This window comes from Hyla sarda, chromosome 7 (genome assembly GCF_029499605.1).
Source record: "Hyla sarda isolate aHylSar1 chromosome 7, aHylSar1.hap1, whole genome shotgun sequence".
Classification (NCBI taxonomy): Eukaryota; Metazoa; Chordata; class Amphibia; order Anura; family Hylidae; genus Hyla; species Hyla sarda.
The window spans coordinates 198,607,847-198,623,373 of record NC_079195.1 but is presented as its reverse complement, the minus strand read 5'-3'; the positions used below and the strand labels follow the sequence as shown (position 1 = coordinate 198,623,373).

General features: G+C 41.0%; 1 protein-coding gene across 4 annotated transcripts in view; it reads left to right on the top strand.

Annotated features, from left to right (window-relative positions):
• The window catches only part of LOC130283012 (tenascin-R-like), a 551,407-nt gene that overhangs the window by 503,331 nt on the left and 32,549 nt on the right, over positions 1-15,527 (top strand). For all 4 annotated transcript variants that reach the window (XM_056532112.1, XM_056532113.1, XM_056532114.1 and 1 more), the window contains exons 17-21: positions 2-134; positions 1,452-1,603; positions 4,760-4,856; positions 9,104-9,265; positions 11,647-11,810. In XM_056532112.1, coding sequence (XP_056388087.1) covers positions 2-134; positions 1,452-1,603; positions 4,760-4,856; positions 9,104-9,265; positions 11,647-11,810 — 708 coding nt within the window. The remainder of the gene's footprint in view (position 1; positions 135-1,451; positions 1,604-4,759; positions 4,857-9,103; positions 9,266-11,646; positions 11,811-15,527) is intronic.

Sequence of the window (15,527 nt, the reverse complement as noted above, 5' to 3'; positions counted from 1 at the left end):
GGAACTGATTGTGGATGCAGAAGACACATGGATCCGCCTGGAGGGTCTTCTGGAGAGCACGGAATACAATGTCACTATCCTGTCAGTTCAGGATGGAGAACGAAGCGCCATCGTTCATACAATGTTCACCACAGGTCAGTGGCACAAAAGATAAATCATCAGTCTAACGTATACTTGTATAATGTTGCTGTCAAGTTTGTTCTTAAGAACCTTCCCTACGGAGAGCTCTTCTTAAGTACAAAGACATGGAAGGGATTTTCAGTCACTTTCAAGCATATTGGTAAATTTTGCCTTCTAAAGCGTTTTTTTTTTTTTTTTGTCTGGTAAAAGAGCGAAATGTACAGCTTATTAGCATTATTATTGATGTTATAATGATTTTTGTTGCATTGATTGATATGTTGTATGCATAAGTGATATCAAGGTCTAACAATTTGCTCTTTGACTTGGTTCTTTTTGGAAGGACAGAATTTATGGGGGAGGAAATTTATTTAAACCCTCGTTTCACACCCCCTCCAATGTACACTCAATGTACACTTTTTTGTTTTGCTTATTATGTTGCCATCTGAGCTTTCTGCATAGCATTTAGACTATGCTTTACAGTAAGCCCCATGGACATAGGAAACAATAGACTAAAGCTGACCCTATTGAGTTCTATTGTAAAGGCATGCTCTATGACCTGTGCAGGGATCATTGTGCAAGAAGGAGGAGAGGGGGATGTGTGACCATTGCTCATTGTAAATGTCACGATCCCGTCTTATCTTTATACTGGTGTCACATTTCACTGTAAACAGAACTTGACTTAAACAATAGGTAATTTTCTGATGACACATTTGCTTTAAAGGGGTACTCCGGTGGAAAACATTTTTTTTTTAAATCAACTTGGGCTAGAAAGGTAAACAGATTTGTAAATTACTTCTATTATAAATCTTCTATTGTAAATCTTAATCCTTCCAGTACTGATCAGCTGCTGTATACTACAGAGGTATTTCTTTTTTATTTTTTTTCCTGTCTGACCACAGTCCTCTCAGCTGACACCTCTGTCCACCTCAGGAACTGTCCAGAGTAGGAGAAAATCCCCCTAGCAAACCTATGCTGCTCTGGACAGTTCCTGACATGGACAGTAGTGTCAGCAGAGAGCACTGTAGTCAGACAGAAAATAAATTAAAAAAAGAAAAAAACTTCCTCTGTAGTAACAGCAGCTCATAAGTACTGGAAAGATTAAGATTTTTTTTTTTTAATAGAAGTAATTTACAAATTAGTTTTACTTTCTGGCACCAGTTGATTAAAATTATAATTTTTTTTTTTTATCGGAGTACCCCTTTAAAGGGATATTCAGGATTCAGCATGTTTTTAAAATGTCATGTAGATGTTCTATACTTTCAGTAATGTCTTTATACATCTGGAGGCTATTTTTGCAGACATACGGTAATTCTTCCTTTATCTGTGCTCAGGAGGAAGAGTGTTTGCCTACCCACAAGACTGTGCCCAGCATCTACTAAATGGAGATACCCAGAGTGGTGTATACACCGTTTACATAAATGGTGACCAGAGTCAGAGCGTGCCAGTGTTCTGTGACATGACCACTGATGACGGAGGATGGATTGTGAGTTATAAGTCTTGAGAAACCATTAAATTGCCATTTATTTTTTTTACACTTTCGGAAATGAAAAAAAAAATCATGAATCTTTCTCTTTAAAGGGGTACTCCACCCCTAGACATCTTATCCCCTATCCAAAGGATAGGGGATAAGATGTCTGATTGCGGGGGTCCCCGCAATATAGCATGCAGCACCCACCTGTATCTGCTTCTGGCAGCGCTGGAGGTTCTGGCTCCCGACCACGGGAACGGAAGATTGTGACGTCACGACTCCGCCCCGTGTGATGTCACGCCCTGCCCCTTCAATGCAAGTCTATGGGAGGGGGTGTGACAGATGTCACGCCCCCTCCCATAGGCTTCCATTGAGGGGGCGGGACGTGACGTCACACGGGGTGGAGCCGTGACATCACAATGCTCCGGCCCCATGATCGACAGTAATCAGATCCGAAACGAACACACTCCGGGGACTGATTTTAACTGGGTGCGGCATGCAAGATCACGGGGGTCCCCAGCGGTGGGACTCCTGCAATCAGGCATCTTATCCCCTACCCTTTGGATAGGGGATAAGATGTCTAAGCGCCGGAGTACCCCTTTAATAAAGAACCTGTCATTATTTTCATGCTGCCCAAACCAGGAACAGAGTGAAACCCCGACAAACTTCCTTATCACAACATCTATAATCCACTGTGAACAGCTGTGTAAAAAAGGGATCATAGATGTATCTTCATATGGGTAGGTGCTCCATGTCATAAGGTGGACTCTGGTCCTGATTGACAGATGCCTGCCTATGTTCATATACCGAGAGGTCTGTATAGCGGAAGATCTGTGCATCAAGCCCAGGGATTGCCCCGAAGTCCTGTACCTGGCCATAGAAAAGATAATGATTACCCTAAAATGGTGTGTCATTCAGAATGAATCATAGATGTTGTGATAAGACAGTCCTTGGTTTGGACAGCATGAAACTAGGGACCCTTTAAGAGAGACACAATGCTTAAGTGTCTAAAGACATAAAGTGCCTGGCAATAGAGGTTGTCCACAGCCATGCCAATGTCCCAAAATGTAACGAAAGACACAAGAAAAATAGGGGGAGATTTATCAAAGGATTTAGACTGGTTTTTCCTGTCTAAATTTGTCGCACAGAAAGTCGCAGTCTAAATATGTGCAACTTTTCTGCAACTTTTCCTTTAGAGGATTTTTAGACCATGATGCATTCTAGTCTATTTTAGACAGAAAAATGCATTGGTGCTGAATTTATCAAAAGCGACTTTTCAGCGACAAGTCGCATCGGCTGAGAGTACGCCGAAATGTCAGACCGTGTTGGAGCAGGTTTGAATACAGTCTAAAGCATAGATCTCAAAGTCCGTGCACAGAATTTATCAAGGGTCTTGCGCCTTTTGATACATTAGGCGCACAATAGACCGGCCTAACCCTCTGTAGTTTGGTCTATATTGATGCGGGACATAGACAACTTTGATAAATCTCCTCCATAGTGTGCAAGCATAATGGGGGAGATTTATCAAAACCTGTGCAGAGGAAGAGTGGTGCAGTTGCCCATAGCAACCAATCAGATTGCTTCTTTCATTTTCCACAGGCCTCTAAAGAGGCCTGTGGAAAATGAAAGTAGCAATCTGATTGGTTGCTATGGGCAACTACACCACTCTTCCTCTGCACAGGTTTTGATAAATCTCCCCAAATATGTGTATTATGTAAAATATGACACAAAATACTGCCATATGGCATGCATATAGAACATTTTCAGTTTGCACATTAGAACCATCCATAGTTCCTCTACATAACTTCAAGCTTAGAGCCTATATAATAGAACATATAGCAGTGTCCAAGCCCTAGTGCTTGTCATAGTGCCCATATATTTTCTCACACATGGCTATGCTCCTGTAGTGATGAATTAGAAGTAGTAATACAGTGGGCTATGCTGCCACTCCCTCTTCCTATACCATCCTGCACCCGGCGTTCATTTAGAGTGTCAGGTGCAGCACCGGAGGCTCCTGATGTCACTGCCACTCCCCCTCAATGTAAGTCTAAGGGAGGGGGGGTGACGGATGTCATTCCCCCTCCCATAGACTTGCCCTTGAGGGGGCATGGCCGTGACATCACAAGCGGGGTTTGACCATGACATCACGCGCCTCTGCCCCGCATCGCCAGTCATCCGGCATGGATAGGGAGCAGAGTACCCCTTAAAGTACCTGTTCCTGTAATGTCAGAATCCCATTGTGGACAGGAGCCTTTTCATTATCTTACAAGTATGGTAATGTGTGAGGTGCAAGGCAGATGTTATTACCCTAGGGGCAGATTATATTAACCCCTTGTGTTTGTGACGCCAGGCGTGGTTAAGCCTTAACCACCCGAAGGTATACAGCTTGATCCTGGGCTCGGCACAGGGGCAATGAAGACACCGACGCCAAGTTACAGAACAATGGTAGCTTTACTGAGGGTAGACAGTTATTATAGTCTATGCAGTACAGCCAGGGCCCAAGGAGGTGACCAGAGATCTCACAGGATTGCTGGGACTTGTAGTGGATGGGGGAATTTAGTGCAGGCCATGCTGGATAGACAACAGACTTGACTTGACTGACAGGGCTTAGCACACTGTGCACTTGACTTGTGGCTGCAGGACTTGACTTGTGGCAAACAATGCTCTAGACACACACACTAAGACGTCTTGACTGAACTGGACCTCAGGAACAAGAGAGTGAGGCTAGCTTCACCCTGGGCTTATATGGGGGAGACTAGCGGGGAGCCCATAGGTCACCTTTGGGGTCAGCTGGTCACTAGTACCTCCTGGGTAACAATCACATGCTGAATTTTTTAAAGGTACATCACACAATATAGTATACAACTTAAATACATGGGGGATACAACTGAAGGGGGCCCTGGGGACACTGAGGGACACTGTCTGACAGGGCAGGAGGGTACGGGGAACAGCATCCTGTACTGGGCCACCAAACGAGAAATAGCCAACTAAATGAGACACCTTGGCATGGTGTTCATCAACATTTGCAAAGTTTTGGTAAAACTGTTTACACAAAGTGATAGCAGTCCTTGTATAACCAATACACTATGTACTAGTAATACTTCATAAGAGCATTCTATGCCATGTACAAAAATTTTGCATAATTGTAAATGTGGGTTCCATTTCTTTCAGGTTTTTCAAAGGCGTCAGAATGGACTTACAGATTTCTTCCGTAAGTGGGCTGACTATCGAGTCGGTTTTGGGAACCTTGAGGATGAGTTTTGGTTGGGTAAGTAACATGACAGTGATGAGAACCTAAGTAGTTCAAAAAACAATGTTACAATATTACAGGGTTTAGATACATAAATAACTAGGTTTAAATAGCTCCTCACACCAGTAATGGTGAAGTCCTCATGGAGATAACTTATTTAAGGTGCCTAAAGACATAAAATGCTTCGATGCATTATTTGATGTAAGACAACAACCTCTGGCTGCAATAAGCAAGCAAAAGAAAATGGCTTGAACCGCTGAGAATCCTACGTGAATCAGAATTATTGCCTGCTCCTCTTCTATAGAACCGTGAGACTAAATGCCTTCCTAAAGGTGTAAGTGTTAAGAGATGATAGATTATTCCCTGCTGTGGAATCATCATAACCATCGTGACAATATCCTCACCACATGGAGGATTACAGCATTGTATTAACTCCAGAATGTTCTCACTGGTCACCCCCATCTATACCTTCTTTACCTTTTGTGAAGTCATTACAACTAAATTGTTCATTATATACATTCTGTTGCCATCATGAGTAATTTAAAAGATATTGAGCAATTTTCTAAATTTCACACTTCTTACGGCTTTAAAAGTACTAGAGATATTCCTCTTCTCACTCCTGTGGGTAAAGGTATACGGAGGATTACTTTAGATACTGGGGAGGTCTTACCATTTATGTGCTGCCTGTTTTTAACTGCACTGAGGCCCTGGGGATAAAGGGGCCCACCACCACGTTGACCATCCTCATGAACATAATAATGGGTCAACCTTCTGTCTACTGGATTGCATGTAAAGAACTGTTAGTTATTGCTGACACTTGTGATTACTGCTATAGTATTATAAAGTTTAAAAAGACCTTTGGCCCCTTTAACTTCGGCCGTCATCAACCATATGAAGCTTCCGCTCCACAGATTTCTGCTCTTTTCGTTTTTTTTTCTCTTCTAACAACCCCCCCCCCCCAATCCACTATCGATCGATGCTGTTAGTTCCAGCAACCAATATTCAAATTAGCTATACTGTCAACTAGGAGGTTTATTTATGAATAAAAACAGAGCTAAATTCTTTCAAAAACTGCAACACCTTGTCCTTGTGGTATTAGAACTTAGCTCCATTCACTTTAAAGGGGTACTCCGGTGGAAACCTTTTTTTTTTTTATTTTTTTTTTATGAACTGGTGCCAGAAAGTTAAACAGATTTGTAAATTACTTCTATTAAAAAATCTTAATCCTTTCAGTACTTTTTAGCAGCTGTATGCTACAGAGGAAATTCTTTACTTTTTGCATTTTTTTTTTTGTTTTGTCCACAGTGCTCTCTGCTGACGCCTCTGTTTGCTATGGGGATTTTCTCCTGTTCTAGACAGTTCCTGATACGGGCATCAGGTGTCAGCAGAGAGCACTGTGGAGAACACAAAAAAGATTTTCCTCTGTAGCAAACATCTGCAAAAAAGTACTGAAAGGATTCAGATTTTTTAATAGAAGTAATTAACAAATCTGTTTAAAATTCTGGCACCAGTTCATTTACAAAAAAAAAGTTTTCCACCGGTGTACCCCTTTAATGCAACTGATCTGCAATAACACACACAACCTGAGAAAAGAAAGAAGTAATTTACAAACAATATGTAGCGATCATCTACTGTCCCTATTTTTAGTAACTAAATTGTTTATACACAGACTGACCTGGTGTACGCGGAGGGTCACTGGGCTATACCCGTTAAAGGGTACCTTTCATCAAAAAAACTTTTGATATATTACAGATTAATGTATGCAGAATAACTTTCCAATAGCATGTCATTAAAAAATATGCTTCTTTCTATTTAATTTTCCACTTGACAAAATGACCACTAGGGGTCTCCCTAGCAGTCCTTTTTTTTTTTAGATTTCAGACTTATGCTGGAGTCCTAAATCTTAGACTGCAGTCGGGACACAGACAAGCTCAGCACTGCTCCCTGCCAGGGAATTTGTCTGTGTCCCGGCTGCAGTCTGAGATTTAGGACTCCGGCATGAGTCTGAAATCTATATTAAAAAAAAAGGACTGGTAGGGAGACCCCTAGTGGTCATTTCTTCAAAGTGGAAAATTAAATAGAAAGAAGCATATTTTTTTAATAACATGCAATTGGAAAGTTATTCTGCATACATTAATCTATAATATATCAAAAGTTTTTTTGATGAAAGGTATCCTTTAACACTCCATGACACCCGAGCCAAAACAGCACCACACAGCAAAATACTACTTCCTCCACTTATCCACTCAATGAAGGGTGGAGAGCATGGTTGTAACCCCAGATTCCTCAAAATTCTGTCCAGGCATCAGAACAGTAAATGAGAAGAGAAAAAAAAATATGTGGAGTAGCAGCTCCATATGGCTGATGGCGGCTGTTGTATAATAATAAATAAATCTCTGTGAGAACAAAGGATTGTGCAGTTAAAATCCCACATGCCCAATCATTCTTGACCCTTATATCATATGTCATTTGATAGTTTCCACATACACATTAGGCAGCCAGATAGTTCTGCCAAAATCTGCAGGTGTGCATGACTCTTTCTTCAAGTTGTATGAGGACCTTAAAGGGGTACTCCGCTGCTCAGCGTTTGGAACAAACTGTTCCGAACGCTGGAGCCGGCGCTGGGAGCTCGTGATGTCATAGCCCTGCCCCCTCATGACATCACACCCCGCCCCCTCAATGCAAGTCTATGGGAGCTGACGGCTCCAGCGTTCAGAACAGTTTGTTACGAACGCTGAGCAGTGGAGTACCCCTTTAAGAGCATCCCAAGGCACAATAATAGGTAAAATAATATAAAGGTATCCAATGCGTGGACCATTGAAATCCAGGATCTCCATCACTGCATGTCATTGTCTTCTAGCATACTAATAGTTTTGCTCGTGAATATTCGCAATGCGAATTTTATTCGCGAATATCGCATATTCGCGAATTCGTGAATATTCGCAAATATAGCACTATATATTCATAATGACGAATATTCGTTTTTGTTTTTTTACAGTACACATCACTGTGATCATCCCTCTCTGCTTCCAACTTGTGTGGTGTACAGAAGGCTCTAATATTACTGTGTGAGACTGGCGTGCGAATTTTCGTATATGCGAATATTTGCATATGCTAGTTTCGCATATGCGAATTTCAGTTTATTCAAATTTTTTATGTATGTTAATTTTCGCATGCGCGAATTTTAGCTCATGTTAATGTTTGAATATGCTAATTTTCGCATATGTTAATTTTCGCATACACGAATTTCTGCTTATGCTAATTTTCGCATATGTTAATTTTCTCATACGCGAATTTTCGCTTAGGTTAATTTTTGTATATGCTAATTTTCGCATATGAAAATTTTTGCATACGCGAATTTTCGCATATGCGCAAATAAAATGAGAATATTACGAATATGCAAATTTATTGAATATATGACGAATATTTGTCCATATATTCGCAAATATTCGCGAATTCGAATATGGCCTATGCCGCTCATCACTACATACTAATATGTTCCATCAACAATGGACGTTAAGTAATGGTTGGTGGTTGGGTGGTTGATTAGTTGGTTGGTTGATTGGTTGGTTTGTAGAGTGATTGGGAGGTTGGTTGGTTGGTGTGTTTGTTAAGTGGTTGGTACCTGTCAATTTCCTGAACACAATGCACATTCCCCCTGTAATTCTAAGCTCAGACTAAACAATATCTTACAGAAACAGAATAAAATGGTGACCAAATGTGAACAACGTATCTGATGAGTAAAACTGGGCCCCATCAATATTAATTGTGACCTTTCTTTATCCAGAAGAGATAAAGATGAATTATTTTCAGAGGCGCATCTCCCCTTGAAGGCATTTTTTCACCACCAAGTTTGTACTAACCTTATATGAAATATACATCTCGGAAGGAGTACAGGGAAAAGGGAATATTATTCCCCTGCAAGTGACGAGAATGAGACAGTCAGATGCCACATCAGCTATAATTACTTTCCCTCTTTGAAAGCCGGCAACGGTAAAGCCTAAGACGGCTATTATGAATATTACTATTCTGCAGAGAGATGCTCCCTCACATCAGGCTTAATAATAATACAATTTTATTATTCTGAGACATTTCTGAGCAAAATTACTTCTCTATTATGATGAATATATCTCACATTTTTTTTTAAATATTCTAATAATAGATGCAAATGCAATAGATATGAACAAATACATTTGAAAAAAAAACAGTGCAGAGGCTTGTATGAACATCGGAAGGAGAATAATTCCACGTCTCTCCTTGTTCAGGGCTGGATACCCTCCACCAGATAACTTCACAGGGCCGCTATGAGCTCCGGATCGACATGAGAGATGGACAAGAGTCCGTATATGCATACTACAACAAGTTTTATGTGGGGGACCCACGAAGCATGTACAAACTGCGCATTGGGGACTACAACGGAACGTCAGGTATAAAAACGGCGCCCTGTATAAGTAGTGGGGGCTTTTAGATGTGATAGGTTGTTTCATTGTTTTGAGATTGGAAATAAATATCTGCTTATTTTGCTAAACCAGCAACAGTCATGTCTGATATTGAAGATTAAAGGGTACCTTTCATGAAAAAAACTTTGGATATATTATAGATTAATGTATGCAGAATAACTTTCCAATAGCATGTTATTAAAAAAATATGCTTCTTTCTATTTAATTTTCCACTTTAAAAAATGACCACTAGGGGTCTCCCTACCAGTCCTTTTTCATAGATTTCAGACTCATGCTAGAGTCCCAAATCTCAGAATGCAGCCGGGACACAGACAAACTCAGCACTGCTCACTGCCAGGGAGCAGTGTTGAGCTTGTCTGTGTCCCGGCTGCAGTCTGAGTCAAAAGTTTTTTTAATGAAAGGTACCCTTTAAGAGAAAAATGTTTTAAAATCAACTGGTGGCAAAAAGTTATACAGATTGGTAAATGACTTCTATACAAAAATCTTAAATCTTCTAGTACAGTGATCTCCATCCTGCAGACCTCCAGATGTTGCAAAACTACAACTCCCAGCATGCCCGGACAGCCAATGGCTGTCCGGGCACGCTGGGAGTCGTAGCTTTGCAACATCTGGAGGTCTGCAGGTTGGAGACCACTGTTCTAGTATTTATCAGCTGGAGAAAGTCATGTAGTCTTTTCGGTCAGACACGTTGCTCCCCAGTACCAGAAACAGCAATGCAATTTCTGTAAAAAGAAGGAGACCCTATCCCCTAATCTCTGCTAATTTACCTAAAATTTTCAAAATGGTCGGAAACCTTTTGCAATTTTGTAAGCAAGGTGCAATATTTTCCATACATGTAAAATAACTTTGAGGTACAATTTGTCCAACTTAAAGGGGTACTCTGGTGGAAAACTGGTGCCAAAATGTTAAACAGATTTGTAAATTACTCCTATTTAAAAAATCTTACTCCTTCCAGTACTTATCAGCTGCTGTGTGCTCCAGAGGAAGTTGTATAGTTCTGAACTTTTTTTCTGCCTGACCACAGTGCTCTCTGCTGGCACCTCTGTCCATGTCAGGAACTGTCCAGAGCAGGAACAAATCCCCATAGCAAACCTCTCCTGCTCTGGACAGTTCCTGACATGGACAGAGGTGTCAGCAGAGAGCACTGTGATCAGACTGAAAAGAATAATACAACTTCCTCTGGAGCCTACAGCAGCTGATAAGTACTAGAAGGATTATGATTTTTAAATAGAAGTAATTTATAAATCTGTTTCAATTTCTGGCCCCAGTTTTCCACCGGAGCACCCTGGGTACTCCGCCCCTAGACATCTTATTTCCTATCCAAAGGGTATGGGATAAGATGTCTGATCGTGGGGGTCCTGCCGCTGGGACCCCCGCGATCTCTGTGGAGCACCCAACATTCGTTTAGAACACTGGGTCGTGACGTCACACCATGCCCCCTCAATGAAAGTATATCGAAGGGGACGTGGTGTGAAGGCACGAGGGGTGTGACCATGACATCAAGACCCCTGCCTCCTGCTTCAAGCGTTCGGAACAAAATGTTCCAAACGCTGGGGCAGCGGAGTACCCCTTTAACTAACTGCTGGCTTTTAGTTACATCATCATTGTCAAATGTCCACCTATTTATGGCTATATGCAGTGCAGCTGCAAGATAAAAGGAGTTGTATGGAAAACACAGGTGCTTCCTTGCAGAAACAGCAACACCTATATATGGGTTTTGTCTGCTATTTTTGCAGAGAGCCATGGAGGTTTATGGGGTTAAACTGCAATACCATCCAAAACCTGTGGACATATGTGTCACTGTTTCTCGGAAGTAAGCAAATCTAGTAAAATCCCTTTAAAAAGACAAGTACACATTAATTTTACAGGAGAAATGCCCAGAGTTATTAGTAGAGATGAGCGAACTTACAGTAAATTTGATTTGTCACGAACTTCTCGGCTCGGCAGTTGATGTCTTTTCCTGCATAAATTATTTCAGCGTTCCGGTGCTCCGGTGGGCTGGAAAAGGTGGATACAGTCCTAGGAGACTCTTTCCTAGGAATGTATCCACCTTTTCCAGCCCACCGGAGCACCTGAAGGCTGAACTAATTTACGCAGGAAAAGTCATCAACTGCCGAGCCGAGAAGTTCGTGACGAATCGAATTTACTGTAAGTTCGCTCATCTCTAGTTATTAGGTAGACATACAGCTAGATGTGCACTAGAAAGCCAAAAGTGTGGTTTGCTTTTATCCAAGTTAACTTTGGCACAAACGTGCATATTGTATGACCTGTTAACAACTTTCATTTATTAGAAACACCCTGGATTTGCTTTGTAACAAAATTCTTGGTAACATTTTTGTCTTCCAAAGGGGATTCCCTTACCTACCACCAGGGGCGCCCCTTCTCTACCAAGGACAGAGATAACGATGTTGCTGTAACAAATTGTGCCTCATCATATAAAGGAGCATGGTGGTATAAGAACTGTCACCGTACTAACCTCAACGGCAAATATGGAGAGTCAAGACACAGCCAGGTAGGTGGCCACCAGGATTGCAAAACATGTGATGGGCTATAAGATCCTCTGTAATCTAAAAAAATATATATATATGGAATAACAGGCGTAGATAATATTGTTGGTCCCCTAAAAGACAGAAAAACCCACAATGCTCCCTGAAATAACTTGAAACTGACAAAGCTAATAAAAAATATAAAGTTGCTAAAAATGAGCTGCTGAAAATCAGACATTGCTTGTGAATTGTGGTCCAGCTAAATCATTTTGAAAAACAAATTAATGAACCTGACCTGGACAAAAAATGAGCTTAAAGGGGTACTCCGGTGGAAAACTGTTTATTTCAAATCAACTGGTGGCAGAAAGTTAAACAGATTTGTAAATTACTTCTCTCAAAAAAATCTAAATCCTTCCAGTACTAATCAGCTGCTGTATACTACAGAGGAAGTTCCTTTATTTTTGAATTTATTTTCTGTCTGACCACAGTGCTCTCTGCTGACACCTCTGTCCATGTCAGGAACTGTTATGGGGATTTGCTCCTGCTCAGGACAGTTCCTGACATAGACAGAGGTGTCAGCAGAGAGCACTGTGGTCAAACAGAAAAGAACTACACAACTTCCTCTGGAGCATACAGCAGCTGATAAGTACTGCAAGGATTAAACATTTTAGATAGAAGTAATTTACAAATCTTTAATTTTAACTTTCTGGCACCAATTCACTTAAATAAATTTCCACTGGAGTACCCCTTTAATATTTTGTTGCACAATCTATTGAGGCAGTCACTACAATCCAGAGATTTCTGTAACGCTCAATGATATAAGGGTACAAGGAAAGAAAAAGATAGGAGGACAGCGCCTCGTGTAATTCCGATTGGTTTCTTGGTCCTAGAGTGGACAAGTAGTCTGCTCACCTGGGGTGAACCTTGGGTTCATGCATGTAACCCCTCCGTGTTGGGGTACTGAAATGGATTGTCCGGAGCTGCAACTTGCAGGTTGTGGCCGATGTCGTCTCTGGGGTCGGCAGGAATCTGGAACAGGATACGTGAAGAAAAAAATAACCCTTTTTTGCCAGCGCTGCTCGGACTGCTGATTGAAGAGTAGGACCAAATGTATAACAATCTTTTATTGAAACACATACATCTGGGGGTTTCTAAGACAAGACATGTTTCGGGAGCGAGCCCTCCCTTTCTCAATTGTGGACATATGCAGCCATACGTCCACAATTGAGAAAGGGAGGGCTTGCTCCCGAAACGCGTCTTGTCTTAGAAACCCCCAGATGTATGTGTTTCAATAAAAGATTGTTATATCATACATTTGGTCTTATGCTTCAATCAGCAGTCCGAGTAGCGCCGGCGAAAAAGGGTTCCTTTTTTCTTCACGTATCCTGTAACGCTCAATGAGACTTTTGCACTTGTCTCCATGTATCTTGGCCCACTCCTCATAAGATCCTGCTCCAGCTTTATTAGGTTTGAAAGTATTTTCTCAAGACTTATATAAAGAAAGTCCAGCTCACTTCCCTTGGTTACTTCTCGCATGGACCTGCACTCAGACTCCAATGTACAATCAATGAATAAAGAAAAATGGATGATCCAGCACTAGAAGAATGGCAGCTTTATTGTAAATCCTCAGGTTAAAACAGCATACAAACACTTCAACTCATCATATTCATCCTGACGCATTTCGAGCGCATGCGCACTTTGTCAAAATATACACAGATCGGCCCTTTTGTGTTTAAATAACCCATAATAAGTCCATAGTTGAACATGATAATCTAAAAATAGCACACAGCTACGCTATAGAACAACACACACTATAGAACAATACTATCTAAAACCAAAGTGTGATGCAAGTAGCCAAATACCGACATAGATATAAATATGCAAAACAAGTTATGTGTATTGAATGTCGGAACAAACAGGAAGGTTCATACCATAATGCAATGTCTACATGTCAAAAATGAAAACAAATTATAAAAGGTGAAAAAACCTAATAACTATTGTGTATGATCGCTAAGAAAATGCATTATGGTGTGAACACAGTGGAAAGCACATGAGACATGCTTATAAAAATACACTCTATATATAACAATGAATACATTTTTAAGGTAATGTTACAAGTGTAAATATAAGCCTTTGTGATAACAAAATTGTAGAGTACAGATGATAAATATTATTCACAAATAGGGTTCTAAATATCAAATGATACCCAGAACAGGCTAAAAATATGAATGTAAGTAACTAAATTAGTCAGGAATCTAAAATTAGATCTTATTGAATAAAGACTATTTTAGTTTTTTACTTTTGTTTTGATTCTGTAACCCAGCTTGTTGTGTAAGAAATATATGTAAGTGATCATATCATAAGAGAGAGTAGGGGGGAAAAGGGGAGGTAATGGGGGGGGAAAAGCGTCTCTGTAATACATAACAAAAGATGATTTAATAATGGAATAAAAGTTCCCCACGTAAATTCAATCCATTTGGGATTCCACTCTTCATGAGATCCTGCTCCAGCTGTCTCAGGTGTGAAGGTGTCTTCTCCAGACTGCAGGTATCTTGGACCACTCCTCATAAGATCCTGCTCCAGCTGTCTCAGGTGTAAAGGTATATATTTCCAGACTGCAGGTATCTTGTCCCACTCCTCATAAGATCCTGCACCAGCTGTCTCAGGTATGAAGCTGTCTTCTCCAGACTGCAGGTATCTTGGCCCACTCCTCATAAGATCCTGCTCCAGCTGTCTCAGGTGTAAAGGTGTCTTCTTCAGACGGCAGGTATCTTGTCCCACTCCTCATAAGATCCTGCACCAGCTGTCTCAGGTATGAAGGTGTCTTCTCCAGACTGCAGGTATCTTGGCTCACTCCTCATAAGATCCTGCTCCAGCTGTCTCAGGTGTGAAGGTGTCTTCTTTATACTGCAGGTATCTTGGTCCACTCCTCATCAGATCCTGCTAGAGGTGCCTCAGGTGTAAAGGTGTCTTCTCCAGACTGCAGGTATCTTGGCCCACTCTTCATAAGATCCTGTTCCAGCTGTCTCAGGTGTAAAGGTGCCTTTTCCAGACTGCAGGTATCTTGGCCCACTCCTCATAAGACACCTTCACACCTGATACAGCTGGAGCAGGATCTTATGAGGAGTTGGCCAAGATACCTGCAGTCTGAAAAAGACACCTTTACACCTGAGACAGCTGGGACAGGATCTTATGAGGAGTGGGCCAAGATGCCTGGAGACAAGTGCAGAAGTCTCATTGAAAGTAATAGAAATTGCTGGATTGCAGTGACTGCCTCAAACGGGTTGTGCAACAAAATATTAAGTTCAGTTCATCATTTTTGTCCAGGACAGTTTCATTATTTTCTTTTCACAATGATTCTGGTGAACCACAATTCAGGAGCAATGTCAGATTTCTATCAGTTCAGTTTATTTTAGGGATCAGCATTGTGGTCTTTATTTTTTAAGTTTTAACGGAAGGTACCAACAATTTTGTCCACATCTGTATTTGTATACGTATATATATATATATATATATATATAACAAATAAAACTGATTATATCGGATTAGAAAATGTATATCAATTATCTGGAGCAGGGCATTTCGCTTTCTCTGGAGGACCTGTTCATGTTCATGACAGTCCATTGATTTTAATGTGAACTGTGCAATGCATCACTTTACCTGTGGTGGCGCTGTAGGGAAAATAAACATTTACTGTCAGGTTCCAGTGAAAATGATAAGTGATAGTTGAGGCTCTGCTTATC